The 16901-nt window shown below is 39.1% G+C and overlaps 1 protein-coding gene across 1 annotated transcript in view; it reads right to left on the minus strand.

Moving 5' to 3' along the window:
• The window catches only part of DSCC1 (DNA replication and sister chromatid cohesion 1), a 19225-nt gene extending 3784 nt beyond the window's left edge, over nt 1-15441 (minus strand). Inside the window, exons 1-8 of the mRNA XM_008590635.1 lie at nt 15171-15441; nt 12267-12435; nt 9724-9858; nt 7459-7549; nt 4765-4903; nt 4241-4293; nt 3749-3903; nt 718-866 (exon numbers count right to left, since the gene is read on the minus strand). Of these exons, the coding sequence (XP_008588857.1) occupies nt 718-866; nt 3749-3903; nt 4241-4293; nt 4765-4903; nt 7459-7549; nt 9724-9858; nt 12267-12435; nt 15171-15352 (1073 nt within the window). The 5' untranslated portion in view covers nt 15353-15441. The remainder of the gene's footprint in view (nt 1-717; nt 867-3748; nt 3904-4240; nt 4294-4764; nt 4904-7458; nt 7550-9723; nt 9859-12266; nt 12436-15170) is intronic.
• Between the last annotated feature and the right edge of the window lie 1460 nt (nt 15442-16901).

Below are 16901 nucleotides of genomic sequence, written 5' to 3' on the forward strand. Positions count from 1 at the left end.
GGGGGGGGGGGGGAGGGCGGGGACTGCAAAAGAAGTAGGTACAGACATGATGAGGTTGGCAGATTTGGCAGTGGGAAAGAAAGTAGTTCTTGTCTAACTGCTTTTTTCTCAAGAAATAAAGTTATAAGCTGAGAGTAAAAAAGAAATAAAGGGTATTGCTGTTAAAAAAAGAGAAAAGAAAGATATAAGGGTTGCTCCAACATTGGAAAAGTTTTATCATGATGGTGCCCAACCAGGGGTCCTGCTAAGTACTTTTGTTCTTAAGAAAAACTGTGGCCCCATTGTGTATTTTTCTCTAGGAAATTTCAGCTGCCTAGGTGTTGGCACACAGTAAGCAGAAATGGTGGGTTTAATCATTTTAGATTTTGCAGATTCTGCAATCTGGCATCTACCACAATACTAAAGTAAGGCAGCAGGAAAGACAGGAGGTGGTAATCAGAGAGGGATGCTTGCCTTAGACTCATAGTGGGATATCTTTTCTTTCCCTCAAAGTACTGCAATTTTGCAGGGAAGAGAACAGAAAAGTGCTTTGGAAGCAGTAGTAAGGAATAAAGATAACACATATTCCACCTCCAAGATCAGCAATCATGGAGAACAGAGAAGCAGAATCCTGAGGGACTACTCAAGAAAATTGTGTTCCAATAATAAGTCTAAAACCCTATGCCACTCTTTATAAAAAGAACAACTCTCGAAATCCATTTTTAATAAATTACTTACTGAATATATGGAGCAATATCTTCTTCTGTCCATTTCTCCCTTAGAGAGAACAGACTATTAAAACGTTCCTGATTATCCTCAGGTAAATCATCTACTTTCAGCAAAAATATGATTTCTGGTCTCGAGTGTCTATCCACCAGTGCTAAACCCTACAAGAAATTACAAGAAAAAGGGCAGTTAACGTAATGATCTAATGTTTAAACATAGATCTCTCACCTTTTTATCTTTAGGTTTAGCTTAGCCCAAAGTATTTTTTAAAATTTATTTATTAATATTATTATTTTTTTACATTCTAAGATGTTGTTGCAAAGCAGTTGGGGGGAGGGGGATAAGGTAAGGGGGAAGGAAATAGGTGAGAGGAGTAGGAAGGAGGGGGCTCTTTGTCAAGGCCTTTGGCACCCCCCTCATTCCAGCAGGGGAGGCCGGGGGATTCCAGTGGTGGCTCAGTGGTTGTTGCTGGGCTAGCTGCAGATGTCCAGGGGGAGGGGGATAGCAGGGCTGAGGCCAACAGTCCCCCACTGCCCTGGCTTGGGAGCCCAGGGCACTTCCTGCAACAGTTCAGTGGTTGTTGCTGGGCTGGTTGCAGATGTTGTGGGGGGTGGCTGAGGCCCTCGGGCCACCCCCACCACCACCGCCCCAGCTCAGTAGCCGGGGGCACTTCCTACCACTGCTCAGTGGTCATTGCTGGGCTAGTCATAGCCCAAAGTATTTAAAATGTCAGCTACACAAAACTTATACAAACTATTGAGAGATACACAATAGCCTTTTCCATAAAAAGAGCTCCTTTAAGTTGTGACTTCTTTTCCCTTCTGCAATGTGGCTTCTACACTACCAGTTTATCAAGACAGCTCTGGTTCTATAGTCACCAGTGACCTGTCATTGCAAAATCCAGCAGGCCCTTTTCTTGGATTCATCTTACCAGCCCTCTGTTTTTTTTGTTAATGTTGATTATTCCTTCATCTTCAAATCTCTCTTTTTGAGAGATCATCATTTCTTTATTTTCCTAACTTGATGGTATAGTCCTCTGGGCTTCAATCCTGACTGCTCTCCTATTTCACTCTCATCTCCCATGTAACCTCATCTAAACCTGTTGCCTGAACCACCACTTACTTGCTAACGACTGTAATATTTTTATCTTTGGCTCAGATCTTGTTTCTGAGCCCCAGACCTCTACATCCAAATCTATACATGAACTCACTGTGTTTATCACCCAGACCTACTCCAGTTCTAATATCCTAGGAAAGAAGGAAACTTAGGCATCATCCTAGATTTCATTACCCAAACCATGCACCTAAGAAAACACTAAATCCTACAGCTGTTAAGGCATCAAGATTTTGCTATCCATTACCCACAACCTATTTCTTTGGCCAGTACTCTTTTACTTAGGAGTATTTAAGTGTTGAGAGCCTGCACAGTTCTTATAATCTAGCCAACCTTCCATCCGTCCATCCATTCTTTACAGAAGGCAAAACTGATGAGTACCTGATGAGGTAGCTCTTCTAACTGATGTCACTGAATGGCACCAAAGAGCTTTCTGGAGAGAGTTGAAATTCCTTATCGTAATCCATAGTGTCCCTAACTAACTCACCAGCACCCTTCACTCTAGTCATACATCCATACCAACAGTGCCCCAATTTTTATACCCTCACACATTTGAACATGCTCTCCTGGATTCCCGTCTCTGCCCTTCTTGCCACCTATAAAGCAATATTCATCCTTCCAGACTCAGCAGCTAAAACATCCATTCTTTTAGAAAATCTCTCCTGATTCACTGGTCTGATGGATAAGCCCCTTTTCTTTGCTCTCATAACATCCTATACATGCCTTTCCCATGGCATAGATCACTCTGTGTTGTAAGAAGAGATTAATACATGTAATGTGCTGCCCCCCATTAACAATCCCCAGGCTAGTTCTGAGCACCCAGTGGGACCCTGTATGACATTTTCTCCTCAGCACTGAGCATAGTGTCTAGAAGTCAAAGGAACTCCATAAATATTGAGTAAATCCATTCATTTAGCAAATATTTACTGATCATAAACCACACACCAGGCATTAGGCTATATAATGGCAAGCAACAATGAACAAAATGCTACCGAAGTGGACAGTAGGGAACCACATAATTAAACATTTTTCCAAAGCTAAGTGGTCAGTGTCATGAAGGAAAAGTATAGAGTGCTATGAAAGAGCAAAACAGGAGGCCTTTTCTTAGAGCAGAGAATAAAAGAAGGCTTTTTTAAATGAAGTGACTCAAAGATGAGCAGGAGATAGCCACATGAAATTAGGGAAAATATCATTCCAGAACAAAAAGCCTTGTAGGAAGGTACTAAGGCAGGAAAGAGCTTGATGCTCTTAAAAACCTGAAAGAAGGTTGGTATGCAGTGAGCAGGGAGAAAGTAGCCAGACATGAAGCTATGGGGGTGTTCAGGAAGGGCCTTGTAAGGCAAGATACAAATTCTGGATTATATATCTTAAGTGCAGTGGGCAACCATTAAAATGATATATGCAGGACATTCATCTAATCTGACTGGCATTTTTAAAAGAGCATTCTAGTGGCACCACAGAAATGGACTGGAGACAGGCAAAATTGAAAGTGCAGGGGCCTGCTTAGGGGTGCTCTTGATATTGCAGAAGCAGGTGATTATGGTAGTTTGGACTAGGATGGTGGTGATAGAAAGAGAAATGGAACAAAATGAGACTCACTGGGTAGAAACAGGGATTAACTGGAAAGGAGCCTAAGGGAACGCATTGACGTGATAGAAGTGTTCTAAAACTGGATTGTGGTGATGGCTGTGAAACTTAGTAATTTACTAAAGTCACTTAAAAAGGTGAGTTTTATGTATGTAAATTGTACCTTAATAAGGTATTAGGTTTTTTAATAGGACTTTGTGAAGGGCTAAATGTACATTGTACTCCTAAATATGTGTCTAGGAAAATAAGTTGGCTCCCAGATTAAGTGCCAATACAGGTATCATTTCATCTAGTAATTAATGATAACCTGATGAATTATGGTAACAACCCCTACTGCTATTACCTTAAGCTGATCGAGCCTAGTTATCATTCCTTCAGGAACACTCTGTTGCCACACTTCTTGAAACTCAGCGAGATTGAATTTCACTGCATTCTGAAGTAGCATTTGTGCTGTTGCTCTGCATATTTTATCAGCATTCAATTCAAAATAAACTTCACCTAAGGAAAAGGGATCAGACAGTTTCATATTATCCTCTTAACAATTAATTACAGTACTAATGTTTCCTTTTCCTCAATACAGTTTCTTAGAAGCAATTATATACCTCAACTCTCCTCCCACAATGCCATGGAGTTCTCATTTTTAACACCAGTACAGTTCAGAAAGGTATACCAATTTTATTTATTTTGTGTGTGTGTGCAGCTGGCCAGTAAATAGATCAAACCCTGGACCCTGGTGTTACCAGCACCATACTCTTAACCAACTGAGCTAACCAGCCAGTCCCCAATTTTAACATACAAGAGTTAAAATATCATTAAAACACTTTACAAATCTTACCTTCATCTATATATTTCTTTCCATAACATTTAAGACAGTGTTCTATCATTTCCCTGAAAAATTTAAAAACACCCATTTGAAAAATTATCAACATTTTTATGTACTATGTTTTAAAACCCATTGCTAACTGAAAGCTAACATATAAATTTAAGATTTGAATACTAAGTAATTTTGGCTGGCACATAATACTTTATTTAAATTAGGAACTAACTAAAATATATTGGGCAACTACTATGTGCCAAGCCTCATGCTAAATATTTTTACATGAATTATATGAGCATATTATTATTATAAAATAGCTCAAGCATAACAATTATTTCTTCATATTTTTTATGGCCAAAAAAAGATGCACATTTATTCACCCCAGTGACCAAAATTCCCAAATCTCTTCTGGTTATATATTTTAAAATTTTCTCTAAGATATCAAAATATAAATAATATATGCCCTGGGTTTAGTTCAAGTTTGGAAAATAATTTTCTTCCCTTTAAGGAAATCTGAAGGGACAAGAAATTAAAATACTTACTCTGGCTCCAGTGGTCCAAGTTCCTGAAGGCATATATTCAAAGGAACTTTACTAAATGACCAAGATTCAGAATCCACAAGCTCAGTTATATGATTCAGAAGTTTCATCTCATAATCAAATTCAAGAATCCTCCAATAACCTGCAAATTCCAAAAGCTGTATTTACCAAAGAATATTTTAAGCAAATTAATTGGCTAAATACTAGCATACTTTTGCCCACTGAAAAAAAGCAGACACTAAAAGTCTTCACTTTCTTTAAATGATGCTTCTTTTTATACTTTTCTCCCACTCATTCTAAATTGTGTCTTGAGGAAGCTTAAGTGTTTTTTAAAGAGTACTTTTTATGACTTACACTTTGGGTTTTTTTCAAGTGCTTTAATATTCAATTATTCACAATAATCTTGTTGTTCTAAGTGGAAATGAGGAAATCTGCAGCTGGTACAGTCCTTCCATCAGAATATCATACAAATGAGGTGAAGGTCATATCCTACATGGTAATCTCAGCTGTGCTGAACAGTCATGGTAATAACTTTCATCACAGCTCTCTTACAGAGGTGTTCCCATACTCATAAGAAGTCCAGCTCATTCAAGAGATGATAGACTTTAAGGTACAATGTGTATAAAGGGAAAAAAATAAAGGCTTGGCATAAAGATACCTTTCCCTCTTCCCATAAAACAGAAAATGCCATTTTTATAAACAATGGCACAACTACCGCCCCTAGAGAAAGAAATCAAGTACATATTTCTAAAGGAGAATGTTTCTGTTCTTATTTTGAAAAAAATACAGGCAACATTAAAAACTGGATAGTGTGATATAAAACTTAGGAAGAGAGCTAGAAGTAATCTGTGCTTCCCTCTACCAAAATTTTACCTATCTCCATGCAATAAGTGAATAATGCAGAGGGCTATATTAAAATACATTGTTTAGTTTGCCTTTAAAAACAAACAAACAAAAAAACACTTTAACATTCACCCATATACTATAATAACTAACAGCAGGCCTTCAAAATTCAAAACTTTATTTTAGATACTTTAGATCAAATCAATCTCAAGGAACCACAACAACAAGCTACGTGCTTCCAGTTAGTTCTAAAGTTGTGTGCAGATGCTTAATTTAACAGGATTTGCCACATTTGAGAGTTAAGGTTTCACAAAAAATAATCTTGTCTGGAAGAATATGAGCAAATTGAATAGTACATTTACCAACCCATGCTGATTTTCTCCTTCCTAACACATGGATGCAGACTAAGTTGCTTCTCTGGGCAGGCTGAAGTGGGCTGAAAGATGTATGCAGACATCTACTCAAGTATTACCACAGGCTCAGATGCTGAAAAAAAGTTCTGACTCCAGAGCAGAGACCAGTCAAAACATTAAAGATGACACTGTGGAGCTTCTTCATCAACCCCTGGGACCTACACATACTCCCAGACTCATTATATAAACTATAGGCTTATTATAGAAACTAACACCTGTTCAAAAATACATTAAGAGTTATCACAAGAAGAAACGTGGCCCCATCTTATAAGCAATTTGGAAATATGAGGTTATTAAATTAATTCTGAATTTGGAGTTTAAGGACCCATCACTAGCTCAACATGTAGCCCTGGACAAGTTAGTTCCCCTTCCTAGGCCTTATTTTCTTCACCTATTAAGAAACAATAAATTTTTGTGATGATGAATTTGCTAACTACTGATTTGATCATTACACATTGTATACATGTATTAAAATATAATTCTGTACCCTATAAATATGTACCCCCAAAAATGAAATGATTAGACTACTTGATATCTAAGGGCCTTTCTAGATTGAACATTGTTCTTCGACTGCTACTTAATCCGAAGAGTAAGCCTGTAAGGAGTAGTTAAAGGCACTGGTCGCAGACTGACCACCTCATATAAAGATGATCACACGTAATCTCTGTCCCACACCCAAAAAGACAAATGTCATCATCTTTGAGCCCAAAAGAAGATTAAATAAACTGTATACATATAGGGCAAATTGTGGAATATACCAATATTTATAAAGCAAATGTATTTCACAGGGCCTCCAAAGCCCTGCAGTTTCAGGTTTAGCCTAACTTCTTAAAATTATATATAGAAATGTTAACCTTGCAAAAAAAAAACAGGAAACTTTCTTCAGGCTAGCATCTCTGATGTGGATAGAGAGTTATGGCACAGCAAGGTTGCTGGCTCAAGGACAGACAAGTTACTGATTGATATGTAAAGATACTGGGAAATTGCTGTAGGGAAAAACAGTGTCTGCTAAGATCAAGTTTTTGTTGGTGGATCGACTTAACCTTTTTTCAAATTGCATTATGGAATGTCACTTTGCTTGTTTCACTGAACGTTACCAGCCTCTATTGTTAAACTATAATTGGCCATAACCCCACCTATGTTCTCTTCCTGTAACTTCCTGGTCTGGAGAATAAATGCAGGGTGAGACCCCCAATTTGTTGTTAATTTCCAAAAGGAAGGAATGCCTCTCTCTTGAGGGTTCCAGGAAATTAACCCCTTCGGGGTCTCTCACTGCTCAGAAGAAATGGGCTTTGAGTAATCCTTTTTGCAGCTCCATCACCCAGGGGAAGAAAGGTGACAAATCTGTGTGAGGCAAAGCAACAGCAAATATGTCCTAAGACTTCTCCATCATACGATGTCTAATTCCATCATTATTATTAATAATACTAAGTAACACTACCTTCAATCTCACAGGCATTTAGAACTTGTAACTGGGTCATTATTTCTTCCTCACTTGCCTGAATTTGGTCAAGCAAATCTTCAGTTGTATACTGAAACAAAAAAATATATATATTTTAAGGCCTTCGAAGAATAATATTTTTTTAGACTTCTTGTTGAATTTTGGGAAATAACACATAGAACAGATTAAAGTAATTTTTATGCACTAGCTCAATTTCTTTTGTTAATGTGTAATGATTACTACATGAAATCAATGGATGTCTTAAAAGAAAACATACAGGTAAATCTTCAGGACGTTGGATTTGGCGATGGTTTCTTATATGTGACACCAAAAACACAAGCAACAAAAGTAAAAATAGATCAATTGGATTTCATCAAAATGATAAACTTTTATACTGAAAACACTGTCAACACAAAAGGAATAATATTATTTCACTTATTTGTGGTACTTAGAGTAGTCACATTCACGGACCAGGGAGAGGTAGTAATGGAGAGTTACTGTTTGATGCGTACAGAGTTTCAGTTTGGGAAGATGAAAAAGTTCTCACATGGATGGTCCTAATAGTTGCACAACAATATGAATGTACTTAATGCTGCTGAACTATACAGTTAAAAATGGTTAACATGGTAGATTTTATGCTATTTATATTTTACGACAATAAAAAAATCAAGAAAGCAAAAAGACAACCCATAGAATGGGAGAAAATATTTGCATATCATAAAACTGATAAGAGACTAGTATCTAGACTATACGAAAACTGTCCTACACGTCAGTAATAAAAAGTCAAATAATTAATAAATCAGGCAAAGGAAATGAACAAACATTTCTCCAAAGATATACAAACAGTCAGTAAGCACATAAAAAATTGTTCAGCATCATTAGTCATTAGGGAAATGCACATCGAAACCACAATGAGATACCACTTCAAATCCACTAGAATAAACATCAAAAAAACCCAGAAAATAATGAGTGTTGTTGAGGATGTAAAGAAATTGGAACCCTCAAACACTGTGGGTGGGAATGGAAAATGGTGCAGCCACTCTGGGAAACAGTGTGGCCGTTTCTGGAAAGATTATACAGCGACCACATGACCCACCAGTTCCACTCCTAGCATACATATATATATATATATATATATATACCCAAGAGAAATTAAAACATAGGTCCACATAAAAACGTGTACCTGAATGGTCACAACAGCATTATTCATCATAATCAAAAAGTGGAAACTACCCAGATGTTCATCAACTGATAGATAAACAAATACATAAAATATGGTATATCCATAAAATGAGATATTATTCAGCAATAAAAAGAAAGAAAATATTGATACATGCTCTATATCACAGAAGAATCTTGAAAAGATTATGCTAAGTTAAAGCCACATATTATATGATTCCGCTTAAATGAAATGTCCAGAATATGCAAATCTATAGAGACAGAAAGTTGATCGGTGGTTGCCTAGAGCTGAGGGGGAGAGCAGGGAGAAGGTTGGATTGGAAGGTGACAGGTAAAGGTTACAGGGTTTCTTTTGGGGGTAATGGAAATGTCCTAAACTTGATCATGGTGATGTTGCACAACACTGTGAATGTGCCACAGACCACTGAATTTTACATTTAAAATGACTGAACTGTTTGGTATGTGAATTATATCTCAATAAAGCTGTTAACAAAAAAATTTTTCAAAAGAAAGAAATCAGTGGAGGAAAAGAATTTCTAAATATGGTCTTGAGTATACCAGCATAGTTCTATAATTTTGAATTACATTAAAAAGTAAAAAAATTTTTTTACTTGTCATATAAATATTTTTCCATACTTCCAAGAATTAGTTCATTTTGACATTGGAGTAAGTATATTTTCCATTTTCATGATGTCTTCTCTCAAGAGCACCTAATTATGTTTTATATCAAATAAAAATTAATTTCACATCTAAAACATTATCATTTCCAAGACAGAAACATGAGAAGTTTTCAGCTATATAAATAGTACCATGATATATAGGATTGTTTTATATAGGATTTGCTTCAAATACTCTAGAAAAAGAAAAAAAGGTGGAAGGAGGCAGGGGGATAAAAGAAACAAGACTGACAAAATATTAGTAGTTCAAGTGAATGATGAATATGTGGGATCATTATACTACTTCTGCTTTTGGATATATTTAAACTTTTCATAACATAAACTTTGAAAAGTAAGAATGTCACTACTAAGTGCCTCTAATTATAGTTTTTTTTTTAATTCCAAATAAAAAAGTGAAAATAAGTCTTACTTTTGAGCGGTTTGAATCCTTTTCTTTTTGACTATCAGGTCCTTCATAGGTATTTTCCATCAAAAGTTTCTTTAGTTTCTTTAATTTAGGTTTACATCTTCTTAATTCCCAATAGTTATTAGAAAAACCAAAGATCTGGAAATTATAATATATCATAACCTTTTAGGAACCATTCTAAAAGAAAATTTCATACAAAATTCCAACTAACCCATCTGCCCTCAGCAAGAACCACGTAAAGGGAGTCAAGGTATTCTGCTTTCTGTTGGGAAGGTAGGTACCATCCAGCCTTCTCACACAAGAATGGATGGTCATCTTCAGGAAACATCTTTCCAAACCCATATTAAGAAGACACTGCCAACATAATGAGAACCAACAACTGAGGTTCATGTCTCAAGCATACTTTGGAAACTAGACTATGCCCAGAAAAGAATGACCAGGATGGTGACAATTCTGCAAACAGGCAGAAACAACTGAAAATGAATATACTTAGGCTGAAAACAGAAAATAAAGAAGAGACTTTATCAGTCTTCAAATAATGAAGGGGTGTTAAAGGGAAAAGGGGCACCCTTGTTCTGTGTTGCTCATAACGTCAAAAATAAGCAAAAGTTAAGGGAGAGAGACTTCTGTGCAATGCAAGAACTTTCTACTATTTAGAATTACACTTAATTTCACTGTTGGACATGTGAAACAGCAGAAGGCCTATCACTCGAAGAAATCCAGTTGATAAAGGCTAGAGGATGGAAATGTCTGTTATTTCTCTGTATCTCCATGACTTGGCCAGTGCCTAGCACTCAGTAGGTGCCAATAAGTGTTCATGAAAGAGGAAAAAAGGCTGAAATGGGTTTTCTCTGGGGTGCCTTCCAACTCTAAAATGGAACGATGGGGGCTGTTTCTCCTCTTGAACTAGGATAAGGTTTGATTCACAAGATGAGGCCCAGAGGCTGAAGGAGATGTTACTGAATCTAAGGCCTTCAAGGAGCTTAGGGACTGAATCAAAAAGATTGATTTTACCCATAGTTCACAGAGTCAGCCCTCTGGCTACTGTATCTAATGCATACATAGTGGCATATGCTTTTGTGTGTTGGGGTAGGCAGGTAGAGGAGGAAATTTTGGCATAGTGTTTAAATTAGTTGCCAATACTGAAAAATTAGGAGATTTTGCCCCACAAATCTATATTTCAAGGTTTACTTGGAAAAAAGAAATTGGAGGATCTGGCAGTGCTGCGTCTGCTTTCCCACAAGGCTACTGAGTAGTAGCCACCCACCTACTTTGGGCTTGTGCTCTCCAGTTTGCCCTAGATCCAACCACTGCCTATTACTCTTGAGCATCCACTACCATTTATCAACCCCATCCTGCTTTGCTCACATGCATTCCTTATCTCACCCTTTTAGGCATCTAATGTATAAACACCGACCAAGACTTCAGTTAGTAGGTCTTTGCTATGTTTTACCCAGTCTCAGCAAACAGAATTCCCATAACACGCAAGAGCTCAAAGTTACTCATAGATATTATTATGCCCTCATAAAAACACCTACAAAACAGGTTAAGTCATAAAATATACATATGTGTGTATATATCTTTTACAAAAAGATGAACTGCCACTTTTCTAGTTAATTACAATGAAAGACTTATAACCCTACAAAAACCAAAATACAATATTTACTTATGTAAAGTAAATATGAGTTCTTATGCTCTGGTAACATCATATGAATTATTTAAACTTCCCAGAATTTTCCCTTCTTTCCTCTCCAATTCTATTTTTAAGGGAATAGTTGGTCTGTAGTCATTCTGAAAAAATTAAGGGCTGTGCTTTGATTGTTATGTGTGTAACGACCTAGATATGATGGAGACTTTTATTTGGTAACCGCTATTGGTATTCTCCAAAATAATTAAAATTTGTTATACTTGGCTACAGATATTAATGAACTAAACCCAGTTCAAAGCTAAGAAATACACTTCCTTCAAAAACTCAAATTTCTGGGCCGGCCCAGTGGCGCACTGCTACAGTGCGCCGCTTGGGAGCACGGCGGCGCTCCCTCCGAGGGTTCGGATCCCACGTACAGACTGGCCGCTCACTGGCTGAGCGAGGTGCGAGCGCAACACTGAGGGTTGCGATCCCGTTGCCGGTCACGAAAAAAGACAAAAAGGAAAAAAAAAAAACTCAAATTTCTTCATTTCTCTACCTCAAGTATTACCAAATGCAATAGTTATAGTTTAAAGGAGTCTCCTTCCAAAACACATCCATAGCAAAATTTACTAAAATTTTTCGAATGAGTCACCAAATAGCAAACTTTCCACGTTATAGAAAAAAAATCAACTTGTCTGGGACTTCAAAATCAAACTAGAAAAATAAAGACAAGTTCACAAGAACAAAACAAACAAAAATAATAATACTAACGCTGAGAAATTTCAAATTCCATTAAGAAGCTTCTTAGATTCCCCATAATTGTACATTTTACACCTAAAGTTTTTAACTAAAGGCACGATCAACACATGCATTGTCATTCTCAGATTTACATAAGTGAGGGGACAGAAAACAATACCTCAGTGTAAATAAAGTTACTATGTGTTTCTTCCTTCTTCAGCTGGTTCGGAGTTTTACAACCAGGAATGAAAAGCAACATATTTGAAGTGTCTGCTATTTTCAAGTCATATGTTTTGTTTTTACTGCACAGCACAGCTTGCTCATCTTTATCACCACGAATCACAAGACTGAAGAAAAATGCGGGAAAAAATAAATGGTTTATTGAGACTCCAGCAGACATCATCATTATAAACAGTTCCAAAATCCTCCAGGCTTGTAGAATTTACAATTAATCATTTTATTATTATTTTAATTTATCAATATACAATGTAGTTGATTTTCATATCCTTTTACCAATTCCTCTTTCCCCCCTCCCTCTCTCTACTCCCCCCCCCATGAACATCATATCTGTTCACTTGTCTTAACAAGTTCAGGGAATTGTAATTTATAATTAATTCTTGATGCTGTATCTGGCCCCTGTGGAACAATGATGGGTTCTACAGAGCAACTAAACACAGGCAAGACAAATTCAGAAAGACGAAGAGGCCAAATGTCATCATGTGGCATCTTTGTGCACACTGCTTAGGAAGAGCACAAGAAAAAGCATCTAGAAGCTTCAAGATGTTGCAATGTTCTAAAACATGCTAAAGTGGTTATTTCTCAAACTTATGCATAGGCATCTTAAGGAATCTTGTTAAAAAGCAGATTGGGATTCAGTAGGTCTGGGATGGGACCTAAGATTCTGCATTTCCAGCAAGCTCCCAGAAGATAACCATGCTGCTGCTCCTGTACCCATCTAAGAGTCATCCCTCTTGTTTTTTTCTGAGTATCCCAACAGTCAAAGGAGCACATCCTGGCCTAACCATCAGCTATACTGCAAAGAAACTGGGACCTCAAGAAAAGAGGGCTGAAATGCTGAAGGAAAAATATGAAAAAGATATGTTTACAAATTGGACTAAACGAAAGACTGACAAAGGGAGTTTTTCTCAGCTGAGGAAAAGCAAGAAGGAAGGATGAAGCTGAAGAGGGAGAAGAGGAAAGACTAAACACAAAGATAATGGAAATGACAAGAAAGCTGGTTCTAGCAGTTTTCCTATAAAAAATTTAACTCCCCTGTGCACAACTCACATCTTTTAAATAAATAATAAAATAGAAGACTGTAATTTTTTTAACTAAGCCTTCATTTAAGTAAAAAGAATAAAATGTCTTTTAGATTCCTGATGCTAATAACATCTAATAGACCCAAGTACTTACTCTTTAACATTCATTTCTACATTGCACTCTTCCTGGCTTTGAAATATTTTATTTGTACCAATCCTCCAGCCCCCCAAAATTAAAGACACATTTCCAGGTTCTCCTGGGTTTTTTTTTTTTTTTTTTTTTTTTTTTGCCAGCTAGATTAACTACAACTGGACAAAAAGAAGGTCATCATACCTGAAGTCTTTTCCCAAATCCTCACCAACTCAACTGTGATGGAACCAGATGACTGAAGTTCTCCTTCATTTCCCTTGAAGATACTTTGTGGTTAGTATCTGAAGACTGGTTAACTATAATACCGTTTGGCATGTAAAGTATGAAAACTGAAAGACAGCTTAAAGGGCTCAATTAAAAGGAACCCACAGTAGAAAAAATTACCTAATAAAATACAGGTATTGGAGGAACAGTGGTGCAGAAAAGAAGCTGGAGCCCCTAACTTCTAATTTGCAGGAGTTGGGGCAGCACAAGGAATCTAGAATCATTCTCTAGATTTCTCCAGATTGCCTTCAAGAACTACCGCACCTTTGAATATGTATTTTAATCCAAGGTCTTGCAGCAAATTTGTAGCTGACCTAGAGTTAGGTCAGATCCCCAGTGAGTGACCTCAAGCAAGTCTGTTTTTTATTGGGGGGGGGGGGCTCACCCAATTACCAAGTCTGTAATACACCCTTAAACTTATTCCCTACATGTCCTACCTATTGTCTGAGTAAAATACATTAAAATAAAATAAAAAATAAAGTATAAATAGTAAAGTATAATTAAGTAGAAAGCAAGAAAAACTCTATAAATATTAGCTATTACCATTGTATTTTAAGATAGAATGACAAAGTGTTCTGTGGAGTACCTGGCATCACTGTTGTTAACCTAAAAAAGAAACTGAGGCCAAAAAACATATAGTAAGGATTCATCGAGCCAATTTAACGATTGCAACCATGCAACTATAGATCAGATGGACCTGAAAATGTGTTCCAAAGAGGGCCAGAACAGCTTCACATTTTATAATCACAAGTGGGGAGAGCCAAAGGAGAGAAAGAGGGAAAGAGGGAGGGGGTGAGAGGGGGACAGAGGGGCAAAGAGAAAGGGAGGGGGAAAGGAAGAGGGAGAGAGTCCCGCTAGTTACTTCATCGGGCTTTCTATTGATTGTACGTGACATGTAGATTTGGGATTGTTAGTAGGTTACACCTTACATGCAGGGATCTAGGCAAGTGTAATAAGAAGTATCGTAAGTAATTTTATGGCTTTCCGACGCCATTATGGCTGTTTCTAAATAAAATGGTATTATGATAACGTTTTCCAGGACAGGCGGACGTGATTACTGACTTATCCAGATCTCCCAAGGCACTATCTAGCTGAGCTGGTCAGAGCAGGTGCTTTTGGTTTCAGTGTTAATGTCCTCAAAACCTCACTGAAGTTCTATCTGCTGACGTTTCATGCCTCCAAGGTAGCTGGACCAGTCTTCCAATCACCTCAGCCAGCTAACTGGGCGGCCTAGCAGGGGCGTGACATCCCCGGGAGAAGGCAGCGTGCTGGTGGTCAGGGCCCGGCTTGCTGTGAGCCCCCGACCTAATCAGTGTATCTCTCCGGCCCTGCTTCCTCCTCCTGAGCTTCCCCGCTGGGAAAATCCACGGGCACGAGAGGCTGGGGGCGCGGCGCGTCTCGGGCTCACCTGTGTCCGGCCTCCAGCTGCTGGCACAGCGCGGGCTCCAGCTCCAGCAGGCACAAGTCGCCGGCGGTGGCGCCGCTGGCCCCGGGGCCGAAGGCCAGGCAGTGCACGGCGGGCAGCAGCTCGGCCGGGTTCAGCTTGGCGATCTGCAACGTCGCGTCCACCTCCTCGCGGGTCCTCCTCATCGCGGCGGCGGCTCGGGGGTCCCGCCGCGCCCGGGAGGTGGCGGGCTTGGCCAGCAAGAACAAAGCTCCCCGAGCGGCAGGGATCTGCGAAACGTACACGAAATAGAAACAGTTGCTTCAAAAGCGCGCCAAGCGGCTCCGGGAGTGTTTCCGGGGCGGAGCGCACGGCGGGCGCGTCCGGGGAAGGTCCACAAACCTCTGGGTGCGCAAGCCTGTCCGCGGCCGAGCCACCCACTCAGGGCCCCGACTGCTGGAGGGAAACAGGGCAGAGCTGCCACCCGGCGGAGCGCGACACGGAATCCTCACCCACCCCTTCCGCTGTCCCCCTCCCCGCCTTGTTTCCAGCGGATGCTGCCATTTCCTCGCCGTCAAAATTGTATTATCTTCTGCCCGTGGTGCGCCTTGTGATGAGCACTTAGCATGTGTGATGTCATGAACCCTTTGCCACAACTCTGTAATGTGGGCCCCTGGTCATCTCATTTTGCAAATGAAGAATCAGGTTCCTTGCCCGTGGAGGCACACCCAGAAGGTAGAACAGCCTGATTCCAGCCTAGTTAGTCTATTGTGGCTCGAAAAGCACATAATGCGAACAACCCCGGACCGAGCAAGGCCCTGGTAGAACCGAATGGTGCGTCTCACTTCTTTGGGCCTGGGGACCGTCATATCTGGGAGAAAACGGCTCGGGCTGGTGTATCCATTGGTTGAGTACCTAGATTGTGCTGGATGGCAGATGAGATGCTGGGACCAGTGTCAAAAAGAAAGCCACCTTTCTGGGTCTGGGAAGTCTCCTGGGGGAGACAGGCAAACTCTACTGTAGGATGTGTAAACTGCCCATTTGACTTTCTCTAAGGTGTCTTCTAGACCAAAGTTCACAGTGACCTGAACACAATTCTAAGAGAAAAGCTCATCATACACGCACATAAATGAAGAACTTGTAAGAGCATGAAATGGAGAACTCTCCCAGGGATGCTTGCAGACTACTTTGGGACTCCGGCTGCCCCTGAGAGCTCAAACAGCCTGGGAGGAACATTCCACTTAAAAGATGGTGGCCTCCTACCAGAAGTGGACAGGTGCCAGGGGTGGGGGGCGGGCAGATGTAGCGAGAAATTGGTAAAGGACCACAAAAAATGATTACATTGTGTAATGATAAATACAGTAATTATCCTGATTTGAGGATCACATATTGCACACAAGTATTAATATTCAACGCTGTACCCCACATACGTACAATCATGTTTCGATTAAAAATAAATAAAAATGATTAGGCATTATCCAGATGAAATACAGATTAAGAAGAAAAAAAAAAAAAAAGATGGTGGTCTCCTACTACTTTGTGGAAATTAGACGTGGGTTGAAGTAGAAAGATGTAGTGGGTGGGTGGATGAGCGGTTGAATTTAAAAGAAAAAAAAATCTAACCTTTTGGGTGAAATTATATGAAAATACTAGAGTAAGACATCCCAGGGGTCTGTATGGTGCTTTATAGTTGGTGGTGGAAAAGTTGGTTCGCATGGTCTACTTCTTCATTAATGTCCTCTTTTAAAACACTTG

The sequence above is a fragment of the Galeopterus variegatus genome, unplaced genomic scaffold (assembly GCF_000696425.1).
Source record: "Galeopterus variegatus unplaced genomic scaffold, G_variegatus-3.0.2 Scaffold6237, whole genome shotgun sequence".
Classification (NCBI taxonomy): domain Eukaryota; kingdom Metazoa; phylum Chordata; class Mammalia; order Dermoptera; family Cynocephalidae; genus Galeopterus; species Galeopterus variegatus.